The 26,683-nt window shown below is 37.9% G+C and overlaps 5 protein-coding genes and 1 long non-coding RNA gene across 13 annotated transcripts in view; 5 read left to right on the forward strand and 1 right to left on the reverse strand.

Moving 5' to 3' along the window:
* The window catches only part of LOC136702112 (uncharacterized), a 269,541-nt gene that overhangs the window by 196,789 nt on the left and 46,069 nt on the right, over positions 1-26,683 (reverse strand). The window lies entirely within an intron of this gene.
* On the forward strand, positions 3,146-4,123 carry LOC136702437 (trace amine-associated receptor 13c-like). The gene has a single exon (XM_066677493.1). The coding sequence runs from the start codon at positions 3,146-3,148 to the stop codon at positions 4,121-4,123; it is 978 nt and encodes a 325-aa protein (XP_066533590.1).
* On the forward strand, positions 10,186-11,166 carry LOC136702384 (trace amine-associated receptor 13c-like). The gene has a single exon (XM_066677424.1). It carries the CDS (start codon positions 10,186-10,188, stop codon positions 11,164-11,166), a length of 981 nt encoding a protein of 326 aa, XP_066533521.1.
* Positions 13,260-14,240, forward strand: LOC136702377 (trace amine-associated receptor 13c-like). The gene has a single exon (XM_066677412.1). It carries the CDS (start codon positions 13,260-13,262, stop codon positions 14,238-14,240), a length of 981 nt encoding a protein of 326 aa, XP_066533509.1.
* On the forward strand, positions 16,553-17,545 carry LOC136702358 (trace amine-associated receptor 13c-like). The gene has a single exon (XM_066677385.1). It carries the CDS (start codon positions 16,559-16,561, stop codon positions 17,543-17,545), a length of 987 nt encoding a protein of 328 aa, XP_066533482.1. The 5' UTR covers positions 16,553-16,558.
* On the forward strand, positions 22,884-23,901 carry LOC136702417 (trace amine-associated receptor 13c-like). Its single transcript, XM_066677465.1, has one exon. It carries the CDS (start codon positions 22,884-22,886, stop codon positions 23,862-23,864), a length of 981 nt encoding a protein of 326 aa, XP_066533562.1. The 3' UTR covers positions 23,865-23,901.

Below are 26,683 nucleotides of genomic sequence, written 5' to 3' on the forward strand. Positions count from 1 at the left end.
ACACAAATGTCAGACACATACATTTATTAATTACAATTTTGCTTGTTCTGTCTTTTTTTTTTTAGCTTAACCATATGTTAAAATCTAAAAACTTTATCCAAATAGCAGAAACATGCTTTTGTAATTTCTTCATTTTAACAAGAGAGATTTGAAAAATGTCATTATAAAAATTGAATGGTAGATTTTGTTCATGATATGGATTAGTTATCATTCAGTCACATCAATTATTTTAGATCATTTTTGTTTTAAATGATTTTAAAAATAGCTACACACTGACATTCTAGTCATTTTATATTGTATGCTGAGGTAAAAGCAGAATCTAACATCAAAGTACTATTTTGTTTAATTGCTACATTTAATATCTCATAACATTTGATATATTGTGAATTTATTAAGCCAACAAGTTTTTTAATAATTGGGGCAGATTCTGTGAATAACTGTAAAGGCATTCTGGAGGATTCCGGAATGCTGTCATATTGTATTCTTAAAGCAAAACAGATAAATGTCATGGACAAAAATTCTTTCATCATGGCCAATATTTTGGATGTGTGTTGCATTTGGAGCAGGCCATCTCAGCAAAAAATATACTCAGATACAATATGATAATATGAAGGCTTCATAATTCATTCATTCATTCATATCTGTAATCGCTTATCCAATTCATGGTCGCGGTGGGTCCAAAGCCTACCTGGAATCATTGGGTGCAAGGCGGGAATACACCCTGGAGGGGGCGCCAGTCCTTCACAGGGCAACACACACACACACACACACACAAACACACATTCACTCACACCTACAGACACTTTCGCCAATCCACCTGCAACGTGTGTTTTTGGACTGTGGGAGGAAACCGGAGCACCCGGAGGAAACCCACGCGGACACGGGGAGAACACACCAACTCCTCACAGACAGTCACCCGGAGCGAGAATCGAACCCACAACCTCCAGGTCCCTGGAGCTGTGTGACCTGCTGCGAAACCGTGCCGCCCAGGCTTCATAATATGAAACAAAAAATCCTATTGCTACCTAATTCCAGTGTAAATGGTCCTGCCAAATGAATTCACAACAAGCATATTTACTTAGAAAATATAAAACGCAGAGAAGCAGTGGTATATCTCTCAGAGTTTCAATACCTAGGGTGTATCATAGATTTTCAAAAGATTTATGTAGATCTGCTGACATTTTTCTGCACACCCGAAACACATTGGGCTTATTTTTGTTTTCAGTTTGCAGGTTGTCCACAATTAAAACAAGTAAAAATATGCAGATTTTCAGTTTTTTATAAGCTACAGTGTTACAGTCTATGATTTGTCCTCAGATTATGAAGTAACAATTCATCCTGATTTAAAGGTAAGAATAATGAAGAGATTTGACAGAGAAAAGTTACAAGTGCAGCCAAATAGCTGAAAGTTAGAACTACTTACCTCATGCTTTAAAAACATTATTTTTAAGTGATTATATAAACAATTAATTTCATTATGATTTAACTTTGTGCTTCTAGCAATAGCTCAGAAGCTTATAGCAATGAGTCATCTCTAGATGTCCTGCATTATTTCCTGTCTGGGGATTACCCTAATAGCAAAGACATGACCCTCATGTAGATTATGTGACATGGTTTTTGTCAAAATCGTTAACAAACCGATTCAAATGAATTTATTTTTAATTTCCCCACTAGGAATGGGCAGTATCCTCATTTTTCATGCCATTATACTGTCTGAAAACATTAAACACGGTTATATAGTATTACCATACAGAAAGGGCAGAGGGGGTGTTTTCTGAGTGTTTGTGCTGCGAGGTTTATCTCAGCACAGCCAGACAGTGCATGCTGGCAATAATAACAAATTTAAGCGACTGGTGCTGGAGCATCAGACATTTTCTAAAATAGACATAGCATATCACAGCAAATTGTTATAGAGTGAACTCCAGCTCTAATCACACATATTTAGAGATAAAGCCTCATACTTGTGAGCATAAAACTGGGTGAAGTGTCTTCTGAGTGCTTTGCTTGTTTTCAACTTCATTCGAGCACTAAACTCTCAACTGCTCTTTTTTCTCCATTGTGAGACTGTGACATCACCAGTCAAAGCACCAGTCCAAGAACGCCCCCTCACTGTGGCTCTCTTAAGTGCACATAAATGAATGCTGGCCTTGTACTTAAAGACACAGAATTGAAATTTGACACACCACACACACAACTGGTATTGCTGGTATACCACCTAAGCCCATTTTCCACTTTGCATTCTTTGATTGATGTCTTCATAAGATTGGTTTGAAAAAGTGCATTTTGTTGCGATGTATACAAGTGCAAGTCAAAGTCTGGATATCCTTTTACCAGGTCCCAACATCTGTCCAGCTTATCCTAAATGCCACCTGAATACCTCAGTTTCAAAAAGGTTTTCAGTGAAAAGAAATCAGATCCCTCATCTATACTACATTCATCCAAGCTACACTTATTTTTGTGTTCATAAAATCTCTTTCAAGGCAACTGCATATTCACTGGTTAAGGCCATAAAAATCAGCACTTAAAAGGGGAAAAAATACAAATATATAGGAAATGAGGCCAAGGCTAGAAAAGTTGGAAACAAAGTCTCCTTGGGGAACAATGTCCTACTCAATGAAGGCAAGTAAAGCAAATCCCTAAACATTCATTCATTGTCTGTAACTGCTTATCCAGTTCAGGGTCATGGTGGGTCCGGAGCCTACCTGGAATTCCCAAAACACTGGATTAAAAATTAAAATAAGAAGAGAATGGCCCTTATGAAAAGAATTGATTTTGAGAAGAACCTAGTGTTTGGGCTTGATATTTTCTGGAATGTACATTTCATGCTGCATAAATACAGGCCCAAGGTTATGGTAGGTTTATGTTACAGTCAAGTGAAGTTTGCAGCAAAGGTATAGGTTGGACAGACTTGAGTTCCTGTTTTGTCCCCAAAGCCTGTGTTCATGGATACTGGTTCTATGCTACTGTTCCACCCATTTACTGAATATGTATTAAGTTATGATTCCAACACATTCTAATATTTCAAGTATAAATATCAGAGCTGTTGCCTGTTCACTCAGTAACTCTTCTGCTCACAGGGATGGACTACTGTTGCCTCTCAGGAGAATCCAGGATCTGAATAATTTTTATTACAACTGTTGGATCCATGAATCTTACTGGAATTAACCAAACAGATCCCTGTCTGTACTTTCACTGTCCAGAGAGATCTGTATCTACTGCAGTGTATGTGATTTTGTACATATTTGCAGCTTCTGTAATTCTGTTAACAGTGTGTGGGAATTTGCTCGTTATCATCTCTGTCTGTCACTTCAAGCAGCTCCACACTCCGACTAACATGCTCATCCTCTCTCTGGCTGTGTCTGACTTTCTCATCGGTACCTTAGTGTTTCCGATTGCATTAATTATTATGATTGAATCATGCTGGATCTTCAGTAGAGTATTTTGTATATGTTTTATATTAACTGGCTATATTGCTTCTGGCACATCCATATTTGACATTGCTCTGATTGCAGTTGACAGGTACATTGCTCTCTCAAACCCGTTTCTCTATAACAGAGCTGTCTCTGTGAACAAAACATGTTTTGTAGTTTTATGCAACTGGTGTTTAATGTTCTCCTATCATTTAGCAGTTCACTATTTCAAAAAAAACTTTGAACGTTTAGTAATGTGTCCTGGAAACTGCTTTATTGTTGTAGATGAGGTCTGGTCTCTTGTTGACCTACTGTTTATTTTTGTTTCCCCATTGTCTCTTATAATTATACTGTATATTCAAGTCTTTGTCATTGCTAAGAAACATGCCACTGCTATCAGAGACCTTAATATTCAGACTGGAACTTCAAAGAATGAAATCTCAATGAAATCTGAGAGAAAAGCAGCTAAAGTTCTTGGCATAGTAGTGTCGGTTTTCTTGGTTTGTTTACTTCCATATTTTTTGTACAGTTTATTAAGCAATTTTCTTGAAGTTGGGTTATTATTTCAAATAATACTGATCCTTTATTATTTAAATTCTACTATTAATCCAATTATTTATGCTTTGTTTTACCCATGGTTTAGGAGATGTGTTAAACTCGTGTTAACACTTCAGATTTTAAGAACACACTCTTCACTAATAAAGGTTCTTTAATTAAAGTACTTTTACATTGATCACAGCAATTAATCTCTCCTACTTACAGGCGTATAATTAATTATTATTCCTTCATATGATCTGACTTGTTTCATGTTATTTAAAACAAGCTACACACTCTAGCATTCCAATATGTTAAAATGTACAAGCAGATTCTAATACTAAGATTCCAGTTGTTTCCCTGCATTATTTCTATTAATGTTCATATCATCAGATGTGTCTATTCTGTTTCATATTATGTGAGTCTATTAATACAGTAACTTTTATTGTTTTTCTGGAGGATGGTGAAATTCTTTAATATTTTTTGCTTTGTCAGAGTAATATAATATTGCTTCCCCAGAGTAAAGAAAACCCCATATGTCACTGACTGAATTCCTGTCATCATAGGAAGTAATTGGGACTTGTGTCAGGGGTTGAAGCAGGCCATCTCCTCAAGCAGTATACTTGGGAACACAGAATACCCCATAATATAAACACTAACCTCCATTTATCCAAGTCCAGTATAAACAGGCCTTTCTAAATAAACATTGATATGCTGTTCTCCACAGAATCACATTTAGTGCACATTTGTCAATCTCGCCCACAAGGTTGATGTTTTAGGCCTGTTCCCACACACAGTCCCACATACTTCACAAAACAACATTTTCCGAAATAACATGCAGGAGTGGAGGTTAAAAAAGATATGAACCTCTCCTCGCCTGACCTTGAAAGTGACATAAAGTGAGGGCATCATACACTGATAGGAACTCTGTCTTAAAATATGTGGGGTAGAGAAAACTAATTTAAAGTTTGTGACAGAATGCTCAATGCATAGAGAAGGCTGTTGTGACGGCAGCCAAACTCAGCTGCATCATCTTCAATGAATACACACTATGCTGATCTTTACATTGTCCCTCTTTTGTGATACTGTATATATTAAATATGATGTTCACGATTGTGATAAAAACAAAATCACGTTTTTTAATAAAACTCAGATTACGTTTCCTTACCATTTCCTGCCTTTCATTCTGTTTTTTATGCTGGAAACCAGTCTAATGCATTTATCAATCCTCATTGTCCCACCACAAACTTCAACTGGGAAAGAGTCTAAAATAAATAAATGAATTACTCTGTTTTATCAACTTCCATAATTAAAACCAGCACAAATTCAAAAACAACCATTTTGTGTAAAGTTGCTAAACATGAAAGTGTTTTTGTCCATTTGTCCACAATATATATACAAATAGACCTTAAAATATGATAAAGAATTTTGACAGAAAAACATTACAACTGCAGCCAAACTCTTGTGTCATGGAAATCTATCAGTGAAAAAATATAAATCTTCCACGACTAGAGAGAATTTACTTGACCATTTAATCTGGACCATAAATGCCCCTTGGCCATCCCTAAATGCCACCTATTCCTATCACTGGTGTCCTTAAATACGCATCTTTAGACCATTTGTAGTTCTGTAATTTGTAACACTACCAGATACCATAACCAGGGGTACACTAATTAATCTCACTTCCATATGAACTACCTCATGCACTGTGTGCCTGATAAAATCAGTACATGATTCATTCATTCATTGTCTGTAACCCTTATCCAGTTGAGGATCGCAGAATCACCGAGTAAAAGGCGGAACACACCCTGTGCCAGGTCCTTCGCAGGACGACACACATACTCACTCACACCTAGGGACACTAACATGTGTTTTTGGAACATGGGAGGAAACCGGAGCACCCGGAGAACACACCACACTCCTCACAAACATTCACCCGGAGCGGGACTAGGACCCTGGAGCTTTGTAACAGCTACACTAACTATTAGGCCACAGTGCCACCAAAATGCACTGTTTATGTTGATACTGATAAAATTAGAGTTTAATAAAAGCCAATTTTTCAGCAAGTTAATTAATTTGCTAATGAAATTTAATGTAGTCTACAGCTCTTGATGCTTAAAAAAGTGTACTATACACTGTGTCCGTTAAAGGTTTTCGTTTAAATAATTATTTAACCCTATGCTGGGATTTTAACCTTGAGAGCAAACAGCCCTAATACATGACTAGATTTTTAATGTTACTTTTGGTCTTGGGATTACATTAACTGCAGAAACACAACCCTCACATGGACTGTCTAACTTGGATCATGTCAATACAATTAAAAACTAAATTTAAGAAGGTTTTTAACAAGTATAACTTGAACTTGAACTGATCCATGAATTATTGTTGTCCCAGAAATCTCTTTCTAACCTTATGTTGTCTCACTGGTTGAGGCCATGCAAATGCAGAGCACCTAAGTGGTTATACAGTAGGAGGGGAAAAAAATTCTTTATGTAACCGAGCCAAGCCTAGAAAAGAAATAAACCATGTCTGCATGGGAAAGGCTATGTGACAAAATGAAAATGACAAAAACATTCATTTAAAAAGAAACATTGCCAAATGTTAGTACAAATATTAAACACAACTAAAATAATTCAACTGAGTTAAATTTGTAATCTAAGATCTTACACTACAAATCTTGCCTACATGCTTTCTCATAGCTCCACCCATTTACTGAATATGTATCAAGCTGTGACTCTGGGATATTCCAACTTATCCACTAAATAAATATCATAGCTGCTGCCTGTTCACTCAGTAACTCTTCTGCTCTGAAAGATTAACTACTGCTGCCTCTCAGGAGAATCCAGGACCTGAATTATTGTTATTACTGCACATTAACTGCTGAACCCATGACTCCTACTGACTTTAACCAAACAGATCCCTGTCTATACTTTCACTGTCCAGAGAGATCTGTATCTACTGCAGTGTATGTGATTTTGTACATATTTGCAGCAGCTGTAGTTCTGTTAACAGTGTGTGGGAATATGCTTGTTATTATTTCTGTTTGTCACTTCAAGCAGCTCCACACTCCGACTAACATGCTCATCCTCTCTCTGGCTGTATCTGACTTGTTTTAACACTTCAAATATTAAAAAAACATTCTTCACTATTAAAAATTCTTTAGATAATTGATCTAGTTTTACAGATATCATAATAATTAAATTTCTTATACCTTATGATTTTTATTTCACTCTGAATTAAAAAAATTGTTGTTTTAAATTTTAAATTCAGCTACACACTACAAATTTCAACTGTTTTCATGAAATGCTGTTTTGTTTTCATGAAAGCTGATGCTAACACCAAAGCACTAAAACCCAACTTGCTGCCTTACTAACTTTCTATTATTCTTCATATTATCACATGTTTCTACTCCATTCCAATCTAATAACATCCTTCAAATATTTACTCTGATCTACGGCTGAGGGGCAGTGTTTGCTGCATTGTTTGCTAAGACATAGTAAAATACATGTTGCGTTGCCTCCAAAAAATATATATACTTATGCAAATTTTGAATGTCAGAGTGTTCAAAGCACCCCACACATTTGCCCTTGTCATTTTATATTTAATCATTTTATTTAAAAACATTTAATTTTTCATAATTAAAGATATCTGACATATAAGTTATAACAAAAATGTCCCTTGCACTTCCCCAAATATCACCTTCCCTGTGATTGGGGTGCTCAAAAATCTAGCTGTAGCCAATCTAGTTTCACAAACTATTAAAGAAGACAAGCAAACGATACCACAGCAGTGTTCATTTCTTTACCTGTGGCGGATACTGCTGTGAAACATCTATGATTATTTTCAGGATTTTGTTCCAAAGTCATCCAGCTGCAGCTTCTCACTGTTCACAAAGAGCAACTCTGCAGAATTAAGTCACAGTAAAGATTTTTCGTGAAGAATTTTAGCAATTCTGTGAATCTGAATATAGTATAAAATTTTTAATGCTTAAAACATTTATTGTACTCTGAAGTGTTTTTGGTAAGTGGATTAATCCCTTAACCTTGTTTTAGACAACACTGAGAGCAGATAGCCCAAATTCATAATTAGATTTGCTGCATTACCATTGGTCTGGGGATTACTCGTGCTACAGAAACACAGCCTTGATGTGCATTGTCTTACTTGCACTATGTCAACATTAGGGGTGCAACTAGACACAAATTGTACAGTACAATACATATTGCTGTTTTTGTTCCATGATATGATACATTTTCGATACAACATGGAGAAAGAAAAAAGCTAAATTTATATGATGAAATAAGCAGCTATTTTCCTTCCATACCTTAGGATGTTAACATGTTTTATAGTCTAACATAATCGTTACAGTATTGTTTATTAAATTCAGGAAGAAAAAATGCCTAAACAACAGTAAAATCTTTAAAAATGCATGATTAAAGGATATTAAGGATATTTTATTTAATGGACGAAAAATTAAACGTTTCACTTTTCTTGAATACAATTAGACCAAAACTAACAATTATTAAATGATTAATATCAGACTGAATTCTTCATTCTTATATTGTTGTAGTTTAACAAAACTCATGATGACTTAATTTCATGATTAAATTTAAAGTTTTCTACACTTACTGAAATTTAATCAAATGTACTGTACAAATTGTTTGTTAAATGGTTCCTTTAACTGATTCTTTAGCCTTGTGCTGTATAAAACTAAATGTCCAGCATTACCCTTTGTCTGAGGATTACCCAAGCTAAAATGCAGCTGTCATGTAGACTGTCTGACCTAGACTATGTCAGAAGACTTAAAAAGACAGATTCAAATGGACCTTAAGTTTCTCAAAATAGCTTGCACTGGTATAGGTAAATTGACCAAACTGTTTTTTGTAAAGCCAGCTCATAAAAACCTGAATACCAGAATGCAAGGTCTGGTCCTACCACTGCCAATCTCTAACCTCTCCAGCTGATCCTGAACAACACCTAAACACCTTCATTTCAAAGAGGTTTACAGTGATTAAAAAAAGCCAATACTTCATACTTCATTTATCCAAAGCCTGCAAAACATATTTTTGGGCCAGAAACATCCTACACATTTGCTCAGTTGTGGGTAAAGGCCATGCAGTGGCAGTGATCAATAGGGGAAATGCAAATAAGAGGAAATTAAAAACTCTATAAGAAACTAAACAGATCCTAGAACATAACAATGCCTGCATGGGGAGGTGTCTTACTCATGAACAAATATTCCACAGGGAACAGGTTTCTCAGAAAACATGGGTTTAAAAAAAGAACAGAAGGGGCTATTTCATCCTAAAATGTATTCACTTTGAGAGAACATCTCTTATGTTGGGTTTGATACTTCCTGGAATTTGTATTTCATCTCCCACCAGGGTCCAAATACATAAAATGGATCCAAATCTTTTCTCAAAAATAAACTGGAATAAGGAACATGCTTACTCATCTTTTGGCAGTGTCCCTTTATTGCAGAATATTGGAAAGATATTCAGAGTGAAATAAGAGATGTTTTTAAATAGTTTTCAATGGCTGCAAGATTATATTTGGTCAACAGCAACACTGACTAAATTTTACACCAGAATTTAAAGAAACTTCTTTTGTTATTGGTATATCTTTCAAAAAAAAAAGGGTCCATTTGGTCTACCCCCACAGGACCTTCTCTGCATATGTGGCTCTCTCAAATATCAGCAAATCTGTCCATGGGGGACCCGGCTTATTCCGTCAGCAATTGCCAAAATTTTGGAAGATATGGTCGTAGGTATCAGACTATTTTGATAACCTTGGGCACCAAACGTGTATCCTTTTACTAATCTTTATTAAAATGTTTCTTTTATCTTCATAACTGCTGGAAAACATAACTAATGATTAATAGAGGTATTGAACTGAACAGGACAAGGACAAAAGGAAATTTTAAAATAAAAATTTAGGATATTAACTATATATGACATGTACACTTGCAGTGTGTCAAATGTGTTAGGTTTGCAGCAAAGCTACATGACATGATTTCCTGTCTTGCTCACAATTGGAGGATACTGGAACATTCTCACTGCACCACCCACTTACTGAATATGTAACAAGCTGTTCCAAATAAATAAAGCTGTTCCACTTAAAACTTAGCAGAGCTGCTGAATGTTCAACAACTAATTTGTCTGTTTATGGAGATGAACTACTGCTGCCTCTCAGGAGGATCCAGGACCTGAATTATTTTTATTACCACACATTAACTGCTGAACCCATGAATCTTACTGGAATTAACCAAACAGATCCGTGTCTGTACTTTCACTGTCCAGAGAGATCTGTATCTACTGCAGTGTATGTGATTTTGTACATATTTGCAGCAGCTGTAGTTCTGTTAACAGTGTGTGGGAATTTGCTTGTTATTATTTCTGTTTGTCACTTCAAGCAGCTCCACACTCCGACTAACATGCTCATCCTCTCTCTGGCTGTGTCTGACTTTCTGATTGGGTTGGTTGTGTTTCCAATATCATTAGTTAGTGTGATTGAATCATGCTGGATTTTCAACAGAGTATTCTGTATATGTTTTTTATTAACTGCCTATATTGTTGCAGGCACATCCATATTTGATATTGCTCTGATTGCAGTTGACCGGTACGTTGCTCTCTCAAACCCATTTCTCTATTCCAGGGCTGTCTCTGTAAGCATTATGTGTTTTGTAATTTTATGTAACTGGTGCATAATTTTCATCTATAATTTAGCAGTTCATTATTTAAATAGAAATTTTGATCGTTTAGTAATGTGTCCTGGAAGATGCTTCCTCTTTATAGATGAGGTCTGGTCTCTTATTGACCTACTGTTTATTTTTGTTTCCCCATTGTCTATTATAATTATACTGTATATTCAAGTCTTTGTCATTGCTAAGAAACATGCCACTGCTATCAGAGACCTTAATATTCAGACTGGAACTTCAAAGAATGAAACCTCAATGAAATCTGAGAGAAAAGCAGCTAAAGTTCTTGGGATAGTAGTGTCTGTTTTCTTGGTTTGTTTACTTCCATATTTTATTTACAGTTTATTAGGCAGAGTCATTGAGGTTGGTGTAGGATTGTTTCAAATTATATTACTCATTGTTTATTTAAACTCTACCATTAACCCAATTATTTATGCTTTGTTTTACCCATGGTTTAGGAGATGTGTTAAACTTGTTTTAAATCTTCAAATATTAAATACACATTCTTCACTAATAAAGGTTCTTTAGCTAATTAATTTGATTTTGCAGTTATTACAACCAGGAAACTCTCTTAAATACTTCCAGATAATCATTTCTTATTTCTTCAGATGTTTACATTATTTTTGACCAAGCTACACACTCTAACATTCAAATGTTTTCATGGAATGCTGAGGTATAACCAGAAACATCAAATACATAAGCTCCAGATATTTCTACTCCATTTGATATTGTGTGCACTGATTAATAAAATTCTAATTCTCTTACAAACTCTATGCATATTTGAAAATGTATTCTGGAAGAAGTAAAATTCTGTTATATTGTTTCCTCAGAGTAATGACAAGACAAATATCAGTGACTAAATTGCTGTCATAAAAGACTGAATTTGGAAGTTTTGTCAGTGGTTGGAGCAAGGCATTTGAGCAAATACTACACCTGGGTCCACAAATACATCATATTATAAAATAAAATAACCTATATTTCTCTAAAAACAAGATAAACTGTCCTTCATAAATATAACACTGAGATATGCCACACTAGGCAATATGCACTGTGCCCAAACATGTCAGACACCCACAGTCCAGTTCATTCGACTAGGGCAATCACAGAAATTAAACTTCTAGTGTGATTGCTAAACCTGCCTGAGCATGTAACTCAAGCACGTTGTACATGATAGTACACTCTAAAGAGACACAGCAACAACCTGAATCACTCTGGTCCACCACTGAGGGGCAGTACTTTCTAAAGTGTGGCTGAGACATTTGGTAAATTCTGCAAATAAGTGCTCCCATTAAAACATATTTATGCGTGCAGGACAATAAAAAAAACTCTATTTTCCATAATGGAAAAATCTATAAGGCATGCAAGAGAGCTGACAATATCGCCCCACAGGACAACTCCAAATTAGGCAAAAATTACAGTTCTAATCTCCAATGTGCTATACAAATGCTGTTTATTCCAAAGAGCCACAACCTGATTGCCTAAGCCTGTTAGGGTCTTGAGGGTTAATTGCTGTGTGAGCACGGGCCAGTTGGGGAGTATGAGAATTGTGGCAGAGTTGGGGCAAAAAAAAAAGCAACTGGGCAAAGTCTGATTACACAAAAGGTCAATCTGAGACAGTTTCTATATCTGGTGTGAATTAAAGTTTTGTCGCATACTTAACTTATATCGTCTTACATTCTTTTACACATGTAAAACATACAACTTCATATTTCATTATAAACTTCTTCCAAGAATAAAGAAGCAAAAATTCACAAATTGTAACATTATATTTAAATATGCTACACAAGACAATGTTGCAATTTTAACTGTGCAAGGATTATAAAACAGCAGATCATGTTTATTTAAAATTATAGAGTGATGAAAGAAGTTTACAAAAAAGCATTACAAGTGCAGCAAACTATTTAGCCAAATATAGGGCAGCCAAATGTTAACATATTTAGACCACGTCACCACTCATACCTACAAATTCTTGTGTTGTAGAAACAATTTAAAATGAAAATAAAATGTTAATCTTTCATGATTATAGTTAGCTGAATTATAAATTTGATCAAAAATGCCCCTTCCGCTTCTCCAAATATTGTCGTTGCTCAAAGCAATCTCTGCCAAAGCAGTCAACTTCCAAAATATAAATTTTTCGAGCTATTAAATAACTTCAAAAGCCCACGACATAGGACAGATACTTCTCTGAGGAATTTTCTGAGAGTTGTTCCAAAATCATCCCACTAAGCATTTCTCTTTTTTGTGTCAGCTGCTAATGAATGTAGAAACATTTAAGAAATTAAAATCACAATAAAAAAATTATGTTTATGTCAGTACAAATATGACATATTTCAGGTAAAAATTAAGTTTGCAGCAAAGCAGCATGTTGGACAATCACAATTTCCTGTATTGCTACAAGTACAGTGTCGATGGACACTGGTGCTTTCCCACGGCTCCACCCATTTACTGAATATGTATCAAGCTGTGACTCTGTTATATTCTAACTTATCCACTAAATAAATATCACAGCTGCTGCCTGCTCACTCAGTAACTCTTCTGCTCTGAAAGATGGACTACTGCTGCCTCTCAGGAGAATCCAGGATCTGAATTATTTCTATTACAACACACTAACTGCTGAACCCATGAATTTCACTGACTTTAACCAAACAGATCCCTGTCTGTACTTTCACTGTCCAGAGAGATCTCTATCTACTGCAGTGTATGTGATTTTGTACATATTTGCAGCAGCTGTAGTTCTGTTAACAGTGTGTGGGAATTTACTTGTTATTATTTCTGTTTGTCACTTCAAGCAGCTCCACACTCCAACTAACATGCTCATCCTCTCTCTGGCTGTGTCTGACTTTCTGATTGGTTTGTTTGTGTTACCGATAGCATTAATCAGTTTAACTGAATCATGCTGGATCTTCAGTAGAGTGTTTTGTATATGTTTTTTATTAACTGCCTATACTGTTACAGGCACGTCCATAATGGATATTGCTCTGATTGCAGTTGACCGGTATGTTGCTCTCTCTAATCCATTTCTCTATACCAGAGCTGTCTCTGTAAGCATTATGTGTTTTGTAGTTTTATGCAACTGGCTTATAACTTTCTCCTACACTTTAGGAGTTCACTATTTCAACAAAAACTTTGAGCGTGTAGTAATGTGTCCTGGAAGATGCTTCCTCTTTATAGATGAGGTCTGGTCTCTTGTTGACCTACTGTTTATTTTTGTTTCCCCATTGTCTATTATAATTATACTGTATATTCAAGTCTTTGTCATTGCTAAGAAACATGCCACTGCTATCAGAGACCTTAATATTCAGACTGGAACTTCAAAGAATGAAATCTCAATGAAGTCTGAGAGAAAAGCAGCTAAAGTTCTTGGGATAGTAGTGTCTGTTTTCTTGGTTTGTCTACTTCCATATTTTATTTACAGTTTATTAGGCAGAGTCATTGAGGTTGGTGTAGAATTGTTTCAAATAATACACGTCCTTGTTCATTTAAACTCTACTGTTAATCCAATTATTTATGCTTTGTTTTACCCATGGTTTAGAAGATGTGTTAAACTAGTTTTAACACTTCAAATATTAAAAACACATTATTCATTAATAAAGATTCTTTAATTAAAATAGTTTACAATTATCACAACTATTAATCTCTGGTAAATACAGGTAGATATTCACTGATCCCTTCAGTTCTTCAGATCAGACAATTTCATGCGGTTTTGACATTCAAATCTTTTTTTGAGCATACCAAGGTAAAAGCGGAAAGGATCTTCAAACTACATAAGCTCTGGTTAGTTCCTTGTTACCTTTCTGTTACTGTTTATTTTATTAGACATGTCTGGTCCATTTGATATTCTTTGAAACTTTTAATCTAATACCTAATAAAATGAAAAATGTAATAGAAGTTGCACTGAAAATGAAATGATGCAAAAGGATTTCAAAATCTTGTAAAATTACATCCATAAAATTAAAAAAGTCAAATGCCACTGACTAACTTCATATCATCATGTGCAATAATTGGGACTTGGTCTCATATTATAAAACAGCAGCTTGTGTTGATTTGATGTTAAGACGTATGAAGAGATTTAAATGAATATCATTATAAGTGCAGCCAAACAGTTGAATATTAGTACCACTCAGCCTCTCCCTTGTGGGTGGAAACCAGTTGATGTAAAACATATAAGCCTTCCACAATTAAAGTTTGTAGACTTTAAGTGCCCTCTGCCCCTCCAGAATTTCTTGAATACGCCTGTATTTGTGCTCCTCAAAGACAGAATTAAGGACAGTTTGTAGGTTTCTTGAGAAAAAAAAAAAAAAAAAACAATACCATAATGATACCACAACCAGAGCTTGACCAATGACTGTAGAAAAGAGCACAAAGTAAGCCTGGGTCAAACTGACAAAAAATGTATTGCAATATATTTTTCTATATTGACGGATGTAGAGTAGATATGCCAAATATTTTTAACATTAACATTGTCACAATTTAAATATTAAAATATTTGTCAGAAAATATTATGCATGAACAAAATGTACATTAATCAAATCCTCAAAGATTTCACTAAACCCATGTGAATTTATTTTTTATTTTCCTAACCAGATAACGACATCACATCAAAAGCAGAGACATTTCATTACCAATTCATCCTCACTAGCTGTAAATAAACAGACATGTTAAAGCCTTCTGTCGAGATTTTAGAATCGTATTCATAACTCATTCATATCTGTTTAATTGTTCTTGTTGTTAATTCACTTTAATTATTATTTAGAATTGTGGATATCCAAACTAAACTTACAAATCACTCCACTGTGCTCAATTTTGCCAGTAACAAACATTTTGACAACATTATTTATCATGTAGCACTGTACACTGGCCTCTGTGTAATATTTTATGTAGATTTTTAATAACTCACCAACTACAAAATTAGATCTTAAATTAAAGCTTCAGACAGATCAGTCCACTGTTGACACACCCACCCACACACACACACACAGATAGCGCATTTCCACCAACAAGGAACAGGAACGGTTCCAGTTCCCAAACCATATTTTGAACCGTTCAACTCGTGTCCACCAACAATCTGGTTCACAAACCAAAACAGTTCGTCGGTGGTTGTGTTGAGGTTCAGTAACTCAAGGAAGAGCTCAGAGGCTCAAACACTACGTTATCACCCAGTGCAACTGGACAGGATCATTTACATTTAATATCAATAAAAAACATTATAGGAAATAAAACAGGAACACACTCCGTTTGTGTGTGTTTCTGTGTCTGTGTTTGCCGCGAAACCATGCGCATTGGTCAGAGCCACGACTCTGCACTGGTTACGTTTATCCAATGTTCACAAGCTCAAAAAGACACCTCTGAACTCTGCACCATTTACACATGTATTATATCACATTCTGATCCGACTCCATGTTAAACAAAGAATAAAATATGAATAATGAATAACTGAATGTTAGAATAATAGGACCACCACACACATACGCACAAGCCTTTGTGTTGTAGAGATTGTTTAATGCTGATAAAATGTAAATCTTTCATGATTACATTTAGCTGATGGTTAAGATGTATCAAAACTGCCCATTCACCTTTCCCAAATATTATATGTGTATGTAATGTGTATACTACATACATTTCCAGTAAGTCAACTTAGTTAACTCTGCAGCAAAGCTACATATTTGACAAACACAATTTCCTGTATTACCCTAACTGTTGTGTCCATGGACACTGTTTTTTTTTGTCACAGCTCCACCCATTTACTGAATATGTATCAATCTGTGACTCTGGTACATTCCAACTTATCCACTAAATAAATATCACAGCTGCTGCCTCTTCATTCAGTAACTCTTCTGCTCTAAGAGATGGACTACTGCTGCCTCTCAGGAGAATCCAGGACCTGAACTATTTCTATTACAACACATTAATTGCTGAACCCATGAATTTCACTGACTTTAACCAAACAGATCCCTGTCTGTACTTTCACTGTCCAGAGAGATCTCTATCTACTGCAGTGTATGTGATTTTGTACATATTTGCAGCGGCTGTAGTTCTGTTAACAGTGTGTGGGAATTTGCTTGTTATTATTTCTGTCTGTCACTTCAAGCAGCTCCACACTCCGACTAACATGCTCATCCTCTCTCTGGCTGTGTCTGACTTTCTGATTGGTTTGGTTGTTTTCCCAATAATATTAATTGGTTTAATTGAATCATGCTGGATCTTTAATAGAGTGTTTTGTATATGTTTTTTATTAACTGCCTATATTGTTACAGGCACGTCCATATTTGATATTGCTCTGATCGCAGTTGACCGCTACGTTGCTCTCTCAAACCCATTTCTCTATACCAGAGCTGTCTCTGTAAGCATTATGTGTTTTGTAGTTTTATGCAACTGGTGTTTGTCATTCTCCTACAGTTTAGCAGTTCATTATTTCAACAGAAATTTTGACCGTGTAGTAATGTGTCCTGGAAAATGCTTCCTCTTCATAGATGAGGTCTGGTCTCTTGTTGACCTACTGTTTATTTTTGTTTCCCCATTGTCTATTATAATTATACTGTATATTCAAGTCTTTGTCATTGCTAAGAAACATGCGACTGCTATCAGAGAGCTTAATATTCAGAATAGGACTCAGATATCAAAGAATAATATCCCAAAGAAATCTGAGAGAAAAGCAGCTAAAGTCCTTGGGATAGTAGTGTTTGTTTTCTTGGTTTGTTTACTTCCATATTTTATTCACAGTTTATTAGGCAGAGTAATTGAGGTTGGTGTAGGATTGATTCAAATAATACTCGTCCTTGTTCATTTAAACTCTACCGTTAATCCAATTATTTATGCTTTGTTTTACCCATGGTTTAGGAGATGTGTTAAACTTGTTTTAACACTTCAAATATTAAAAACACACTCCTCACTAATAAAGGTTCTTTAATAAGAAATAGGTTACAATTATAGCAACAATTAATCTCTGGTAAATACAGGTAGATAATCACTTATTATTCTTTCATTCCTTCATATAAGATAATTTCACGTTGATTTGAAATTCAACTCTTTTTTGAGCATACAAAGGTAAGAGCAGAATTGACCATCAAAGTGCATAAGCTATGGTGGTTTCCTTGTTACTTTTCTGCTTTTGTTTATATTATTAGACGTGTCTGGTCCATTTAACATTTTTGAAACTATTAATCTAAAAACTAATAACATGAAAACAAGTAATAGAAAGTGTACTGAAAATGAAATGATATGCAAAAAGATTTTGAAATCTTGTAAAATCACACACACAAAGTAAAAGAAAACCCCAAATGTCACTTACTAAATCCATATCATCATGTGCAATAATTGGGACTTTTTCTCACCTTATAAAACAACAGCTTGTGTTGATTTGATGTTAAGGAAAAAAAGGAGTTGAAGGAAAATCATTATGAGTGCATCCAAACAGTTGAATGTTTACACTATTCAACCTCTTCCTTGTGGAGTTACACATGTATTATATCTCACTCTGATCTGACTTCACGGTAAACAAAAAATAAACAATGACCCTGTCATGACTCTGACAGTTTATCTGTGGCTCTAGTGCAGCATTTCATTTACATTAATAGCATTTAGCAGACATTTCATCCAGAGTGAATTACAAAGTGCTTAGTGTTAAAACAGAATGTGTATCCTAACTAGTACAAATAGGTTAGGTTCAAAATTCCCTCTGAGCTCATACATGTGCCAGAACAAGGGCACAACAATCGTAGTAAGTGCACTGCACAATATAATCTAGTCAGTGCTCAAACCTAGCAAGAAAAGCTTGTCATTGATCATACCTAGTACCTGCACTTCTTAAGAAAGAAGTTGAAGTCAGAATAAGTGCAAAAACAGTTTGTTACGGTGAGTACTTACATCAGTGCTCCCCTGAGTCACAAAGAGATGGTTCTGAGAGTTCACTGTTCAGACAGCCAGTGGAAGTTCATTCCACCATCTGGGTGTCAGGACTGATAAGAGTCTAGATGCTAGTCTTCCTTGTGTCTTCAGGGATGGCAGATCAATTCAAGCTGGATTGAAGCTCAAAGGGCTAGAGGTAGGGAAGGAATGGTCCATTCTTGGCTTTGTAGGCAATCAAGAGTTTTAAAGCTGATGACCTACAGAGAAAGTCCAGCCAGGAGTGAGTTGAAGTAGTCTAGCCTAAAATAATTACACACTGGACATGCACCGGAGCAGTCTACTTAGAAAGAAAGCGATGCTACAGCAACCCCCCCCCCCCCACCCCCCCCCCCCCCACGTAATGATGACGTATCCTGAATTGCCCTCTAAACTTGTAGAAACATGGACCGGTTCACTGCAAAGAACCAACATTCCAAGAATCAGAAAAGGAACCGGTTCAAGAACCAGAACTGTGGTGGGAAAGTTCTGATAAAGAAACACAAATACACACACACACACACACACACACAAGTGAACCACACTCTATTCACAACCAATCATTCACTACTAGTATAGAAGAGTGTATCATCTGAAAAAAACTACCAGTCTTTCTAAACACAGCTCCCTCATTATCTGCTCTGCCTCAATTCACTCATTTTATGCCAGAGGTGTCCAAAGTCCAGCCCCCAGAACAAATGTGGCTACTGTAAGATTTTAATTGGCCCGCAACATCATTTTTAAGAATACATCATTATTGGCCCGCTGGCACTGGTCAGTTTTTTTTTCACATAATGGTCCCTCCCTGGATCCTCACCTTAACGTGGTAGAGGGGTTTGCGTGCCTGCGTGAGCCTAGGAGCTATGTTGCCGGGGGCAATGGCCCCTGGTAAGGTCTCCCAAGCCAAATTCTAGGTGATGGGCCAGACAAAATGTGATCCATAAAGACCAAGATGAATAGATTAAAAACAGGGACACAGCTTCCCTTGCCTGTAGTACAGTTACAGGAGCCAGGCCTGAGGGAGGGGCTCCTTGGCGAGCGCCTGGTGGCCAAACTTTCACTCATGGGGTCCGGCCAGGTTCAGCCAGAAGGAGCAACATGGCTCCACTATCCCATGGGCCCACCACCTGTGGGAGAGGTAGTAATCCGGGTCTGTTGCATTGTGGATCTTGTGGCAGCCGAGGTCGGGGGCCCTGGCATTCTGATCCTCTGTTACTGAAACTGGCTCTTGGAAAATAGAATGTAACCTCTCTGGTGGAAAAAGAGCCTGAGCTGGTGCGCGAGGTTGAGAGGTACTGGCTAGATATAGTTTGGCTCACCTCGACACACAGTATGGGCTCTCCTTGGGAGGGGCTGGATGCTCTTTCACTCTAGAGTTCCCCAGGGTGAGGGGCGTAAGACAGGAATGGGCTTACTCATAGCACCCCAGCTTAGCACCTGTACGTTGGGGTTTAACCCAGTGAATGAGAGGATAATTTCCCTGCGCCTTCAGGTTGGAGAAAGAGCTCTGACGGTTGTTTGTGCTTATGCATCGACCAGCAGTTCAGAGTACCAGCCCTTCTTGGGGACCCTAGAGCGGGTGCTGGACAGTACTCATTCTGGGGACTCCATTGTTCTGCTGGGGGACTTCAACGTTCACATGGATAATGACAGTGGGACCTGGAGGGGCGTGATTGGGAGGAACGGCCCCGCTGATCTGAACCCCAGTGGTGTTCAGTTATTGGATTTCTGTGCCCGTCACAATTTGTCCATTACAAAAACCATGTTCAAGCATAAGGGTGTCCACAAGTACACCTGGCATTAAGATACCCTACGCCGCATTTTGATGATCGACTTTATAGTCGAATCATCGGACCTGTGGCCATATGTTCTGGACACTCGGGTGAAGAGAGATGCTGAACTGTCAACTGAACACCACCTGGTGGTGAGTTGGATCAGATGGCGGAGGAGGATGCCGGACAGACTTGGCAGGCCTAAATATGTGCTGAGGGTTTGCTGGGAACATTAGGCAGAGGAACCTGTCAGAAATATCTTCAAATCCCACATCCGGCAGGACTTCGACTGCATCCCGGGGGAGGCCGGTGATATGGAGTCTGAATGGGCCATGTTCCAGACCTCCATTGTTGAGGTGTCTGAACGGAGCTGGGGAGGGCTCGTCTATCACTGGGGCTGAGGGGGCCGAGGTGGTAGGAAAAGTACTTGACGGCAGGGCCCCGGGGATGGATGAAGTTCGCCCTGGGTTCCTCAAGGCTCTGGATGTTGTGGGGCTGTCCTGGATGACACGTCTTTGCAAAATCGCATGGACATCGGGGGCAGTGCCTCTGGACTGGCAGACTGGGGTGATGGTTCCCCTTTTTAAGAAGGGGGCTCGGAGGGTGTGTTCCAACTATAGGGGGATCACACTCCTCAGCTTCCACGGTAAGGTCTATGCGGGGGCACTGGAGAATAGAGTCCGACTGATAGTTGAACCTCAGATCCAGGTGGAACAATGCGGATTCCGCCCCGGTCTTGGAACAGAGGACCAGATCTTTACCCTCGCTAGGATCCTGGAGGATGCGTGGGAATTTGCTCAACCAATCTACATGTGTTTTGTGGATCTGGAGAAGGCATTCGACCATGTTCCTCTGGATATTCTGTAGGGTGCTCTGGGTGTATGGGGTACTGGGCTCTTTGCTACGAGCCATCCAGTCCCTGTATAAACAGAGCAGGAGTCTGGTTCATATGGCTGGCAGTAAGTCCGACTGGTTTCCATTCGGACTTGGACTCCATCAGGGCTGCCCATTGTCATTGGTTCTGTTCATAATTTTTATGGACAGAATTTCTCGGCGTAGCCAAGTGGCGGAAGGTGTCCGGTTTGGTGGTCTCAGGATCCCATGTCTGCTTTTTCCGGATGATGTGGTTTTGTTGTTCATCAAGCCAGGACTTCAAGGACCAGTTTGCAGCCGAGTGTGATGCGGTAGGGATGAGGATCAGCACCTGCAGGTCCGTGTCCATGGTACTCAGTCAAAAGGGTGGAGGGCTCTCTCCAGGTTGGAAGTGAGATCCTGCCTCAAGTGGAGGAGTTTAAATACCTCGGGGTCTTGTTCATGAGTGAGGGAAAGATGGAGCTAGAGATTGACAGGCGGATTGGCACAGCGTCAACAGTAATGCGGGCTCTGTACCGGTCCGTTTTGGTGAAGAGAGAGCTGAGCAGAAAAGCAAAACTCTCGATTTACCGTTCAATCTATGTCCCAACCCTCAACTATGGTCACGAGCTTTGGGTAATGACCGAAAGAACGAGATCGCGGGTACAAGCGGCTGAACTGAGTTTTCTCCGCAGGGTGTCTGGACTCTCCCTTAGACACAGGGTTAGGGGCTCGGACATCCGGGAGAGACTTGGCGTGGAGCCGCTGCTCCTCCATGTCGAGAAGAGCCAGTTGAGGTGGTTCAGGCATCTGGTCCGGATGCCACTTGCACGCCTTCCTGGTGAGGTGTTCTGGGCATGTCCAACGGGGTGGAGGCCCTGGGGCAGACCAAGAACACACTGGAGAGACTACATGTCTCGACTGGCCTGGGAACACCTCGGTATACCCCCGGAGGAGCTGGAAGCAGTGGCTGGGGAGAGGGAAGTCTGGGTTTCTTTACTCTGACTGCTTCCCCCGCGACCCGGACCCAGATAAGCGGTGAAAAATGGATGGATGAATGATGGTGTTAGCAGTGTGCAAATGTATAGAAAGCTGCACCACTGTGTTCTCTGGAGTAATTCACAGAACGACATTTTGTGATGGCTACAGCACAAATAAACACAATATTGACTGTGAGAACTGGTGTTTTCAAAAGAGGAATATATTTACACTCTTTTATATAGAACAGTATTGCTGCAACATGATTTTAAAAAATCCTCAGTATTTTGTTATTATTATATAAGCATCTCGTTATTATGAGATGTGATAAAACCACATATCTCATAATTATGAGACGTATCTCGAAATAACTTGTAATTATGAGATAATATGAGATAAAGTTGACAGAAAAGCATTGTGCAAAACTGCCCCTTGACCTTTAGCAAATATTATCTGTGTATGTCTGTGTATGTCAACTGAGTTAAGTTTTCAACAAAGCTAGACATTTGACAAACACAATTTCCTGTATTACCTCATGTATTGTATCCATGGACACTGATGCTTTCCCACAGCTCCACCCATTTACTGAATATGTATCAATCTGTGACTCTGAAATATTTCAGCTTCTCCTGTAAATAAATATCAGAACTGCTGCCTGTTCACTCAGTAACTCTTCTGCTCTAAGAGATTGACTACTGCTGCCTCTGAGGAGAATCCAAGATCTGTATTTGTTCTATTTACAACACACTAACTGCTGAACCCATGAATTTCACTGACTTTAACCAAACAGATCCCTGTCTGTACTTTCACTGTCCAGAGAGATCTGTATCTACTGCAGTGTATGTGATTTTGTACATATTTGCAGCAGCTGTAGTTCTGTTAACAGTGTGTGGGAATTTGCTTGTTATTATTTCTGTTTGTCACTTCAAGCAGCTCCACACTCCAACTAACATGCTCATCCTCTCTCTGGCTGTTTCTGACTTTCTGATTGGTGTGTTTGTGTTTCCAGTATCATTAGTTAGTGTGATTGAATCATGCTGGATTTTCAACAAAGTATTTTGTATATTTTTTTTATTAACTGCCTATATTGTTGCAGGCACATCCATTTTGGATATTGCTCTGATTGCAGTTGACCGGTACATTGCTCTCTCAAACCCATTTCTCTATACCAGAGCTGTCTCTGTAAGCATTATGTGTTTTGTAATTTTAAGTAACTGGTGTATAATTTTCACCTATAATTTAGGAGTTCGTTATTTCAATAGAAATTTTGATCGTATAGTAATATGTCCTGGAAGATGCTTCCTCTTCACAGATGAGGTCTGGTCTGTTGTTGACCTACTGTTTATTTTTGTTTCCCCATTGTCTATTATAATTATACTGTATATTCAAGTCTTTGTCATTGCTAAGAAACATGCCACTGCTATCAGAGACCTTAATATTCAGACTGGAACTTCAAAGAATGAAACCTCAATGAAATCTGAGAGAAAAGCAGCTAAAGTTCTTGGGATAGTAGTGTCTGTTTTCTTGGTTTGTTTACTTCCATATTTTATTTACAGTTTATTAGGCAGAGTCATTGAGGTTGGTGTAGGATTGTTTCAAATTATATTACTCATTGTTTATTTAAACTCTACCATTAACCCAATTATTTATGCTTTGTTTTACCCATGGTTTAGGAGATGTGTTAAACTTGTTTTAAATCTTCAAATATTAAATAAACATTCTTCACTAATAAAGGTTCTTTAGCTAATTAATTTGTTTTTACAGTTATTACAACCAGGAAACTCTCTTAAATACTTCCAGATAATCATTTCTTATTTCTTCAGATGTTTACATTATTTTTGACCAAGCTACACACTCTAACATTCAAATGTTTTCATGGAATGCTGAGGTATAACCAGAAACATCAAATACATAAGCTCCAAATATTTCTACTCCATTTGATATTGTGTGCACTGATTAATAAAATTCTAATTCTCTTAAAAACTCTATGCATAATTGAAAATGCATTCTGGAAGAAGTAAAATCCTATTATATGGTTTCCTCAGAGTAATGACAAGACAAATATTAGTGACTAAGTTCCTGTCATAAAAGACTGAATTTGGAAGTTTTGTCAGTGGTTGGTGCAAGGCATCTGAGCAAATACTACACCTGGGTGTACAAATACATCATATTATTAAAAAAAAACCTATATTTCTCCAAAAACAAGATAAACTGTCCTTCATAAATATAACACTGAGATATTCTTCATAACAAAAGCACACTTACTAGGAAAATATGAGAGACGCTCATATCTAAGTGTGTACTCACACTACACAATATGCACTGTGCCCAAACATGTCAGACACCCACAGTCCAGTTCATTCGACTAGTGCAATCACAGCCATTAAACTTCTAGTGTGATTGCTAAACCTGCCTGAGCATGTAACTCAAGCACGTTGTACATGATAGTACACTCTAAAGAGACACCGCAACAACCTGAATCACTCTGGTCCATCACTGAGAGGCAGTACTTTCTAAAGTGTGGCTGAGATATTTGGTAAATTCTGCAAATAAGTGCTCCCATTAAAACATATTTATGCGTGCAGGACAATAAAAAAAAAACTATTCTACATAATAAAAAAATCTATAAGACAAGCAAGAGAGCTGAGAATACCGCCCAACAGAACAACTCCAAATAAGGCAAAAATTACAGTTCTAATCTCCAATGTGCTATACAAATGCTGTTTATTCCAAAGAGTAAATTATTTACAATTTATCAAGCAGAGTCAGGTGCAGGATTGATTTAAATAATACTCGTCCTTGTTCATTTAAACTCTACTGTTAATCCAATTATTTATGCTTTGTTTTACCCATGGTTTAGATGATGTGTTAAACTAGTTTTAACACTTCAAATATTAAAAACACATTCTTGATTTATAAAGATTCTTTAATTAAAATAGTTTACAATTATCACAACTATTAATCTCTGGTAAATACAGGTAGATATTCACTGATGCCTTCAGTTCTTCAGATCAGACAATTTCATGCTGTTTTGACATTCAAATCTTTTTTTGAGCATGCCAAGGTAAAAGCGGAAAGGATCTTCAAACTACATAAGATCTGGTTAGTTCCTTGTTACCTTTCTGTTACTGTTTATTTTATTAGACATGTCTGGTCCATTTGATATTCTTTGAAACTTTTAATCTAATACCTAATAAAATGAAAAATGTAATAGAATTTGCACTGAAAATGAAATGATGCAAAAGGATTTCAAAATCTTGTAAAATAACATCCATAAAATTAAAAAAGCCAAATGTCACTGACTAACTTCATATCATCATGTGCAATAATTGGGACTTGGTCTCAGATTATAAAACAACAGCTTGTGTTGATTTGATGTTAAGAAGTATGAAGAGATTTGAGTGAATATCATAAGTGCAGCCAAACAGTTGAATATTACCACTCAGCCTCTCCCTTGTGGGGTGGAAACCAGTTGATTTAAAACATAAGCCTTCCACAATTAAAGTTTATAGACTTTAAGCGCCCTCTGCCCCTCCAGAATATCTTGAATACGTCTGTATTTGTGTTCCTCAAAGACGGAATTAAGGACAGTTTTTCTTGAGAGAGGAAAAAAAAAAAAACAATACCATAATGATGCCACAACAAGAGCTAGACTAATGACTGTAGAAAAGAGCACAAAGTAAGCCTGGGTCAAACTGACAAAAAATGTATTGCAATATATTTTTCTATATTGACGGATGTAGAGTAGATATGCCAAATATTTTTAATATTAACATTGTCATACCCTTCCTGGATCAGGGCCTTGTTGTGGCGGAAGGGCTTGTGTGGTCTCATGACCTCCAGGGCTATGTCGTCGGGAGCTGTTAGCTGTCCCATGGCGAACAGATCTGAAGTGAAGATCCAGACAAACATGATCCAAAAGCATTCCTATGAGTACACCCATTAAAATTCAGTGTACCCTGCCCGGGAAAGGGTTACCGGGACCTACCCCTGGAGCCAGGCCTGGGGGTAGTGTCCGACAGCGAGCGCCTGGTGGCTGGGCAGCCCACGTAACCCGGCCGGGCTCAGCCCGAAATGGCAACTTGGGAGGATCATGTAGGCTCACCACCCGCAAGATCCAGAGTAGGGGTGTGGTGCAATGCCCATCGGGCACAGAGCGGGGGCGAGGGGGCCCCTGGCGTCATGGAACTTGTCAGCGGAAACTGGTTCTTGGTACGTGGAACATAACCTCACTGGGGGGAAAGAGCCAGAGCTGGTGCATAAGGTTGAGAGATACCAGCTAGATATAGTTGGGCTCACCTCTACACACAGTATAGGCTCTGGAACCAAACTCCTCGATAGGGGTTGGTCTCTCTCCTACTCAGAGTTGCACAGGGTGAGAGGCACCGGGCGGGTGTGGGGATACTCACAAGTCTCCGGCTGGCGCCTGTACAGCTGGAGTTTGTCCCAGTAAACTAGAGGGTCGCTTCAATGCGGCTCCGGCTTGCAGAGAGGAAAACTTTGACTTTTGTGTGTGCGTATGCACCGAACAGCAGCTCAGAGTATTCAGCCTTCTTAGAGGC

Source organism: Hoplias malabaricus, chromosome 7 (genome assembly GCF_029633855.1).
Source record: "Hoplias malabaricus isolate fHopMal1 chromosome 7, fHopMal1.hap1, whole genome shotgun sequence".
Lineage (NCBI taxonomy): Eukaryota > Metazoa > Chordata > Actinopteri > Characiformes > Erythrinidae > Hoplias > Hoplias malabaricus.

Bases quoted from the DNA above. Each gene is read 5' to 3' on its own strand.
- LOC136702377 (XM_066677412.1), top strand. From the start codon at position 13,260: ATGAATTTCACTGACTTTAACCAAACAGATCCCTGTCTGTACTTTCAC.
- LOC136702384 (XM_066677424.1), top strand. From the start codon at position 10,186: ATGAATCTTACTGGAATTAACCAAACAGATCCGTGTCTGTACTTTCAC.
- LOC136702437 (XM_066677493.1), top strand. From the start codon at position 3,146: ATGAATCTTACTGGAATTAACCAAACAGATCCCTGTCTGTACTTTCAC.
- LOC136702358 (XM_066677385.1), top strand. From the start codon at position 16,559: ATGAATTTCACTGACTTTAACCAAACAGATCCCTGTCTGTACTTTCAC.
- LOC136702417 (XM_066677465.1), top strand. From the start codon at position 22,884: ATGAATTTCACTGACTTTAACCAAACAGATCCCTGTCTGTACTTTCAC.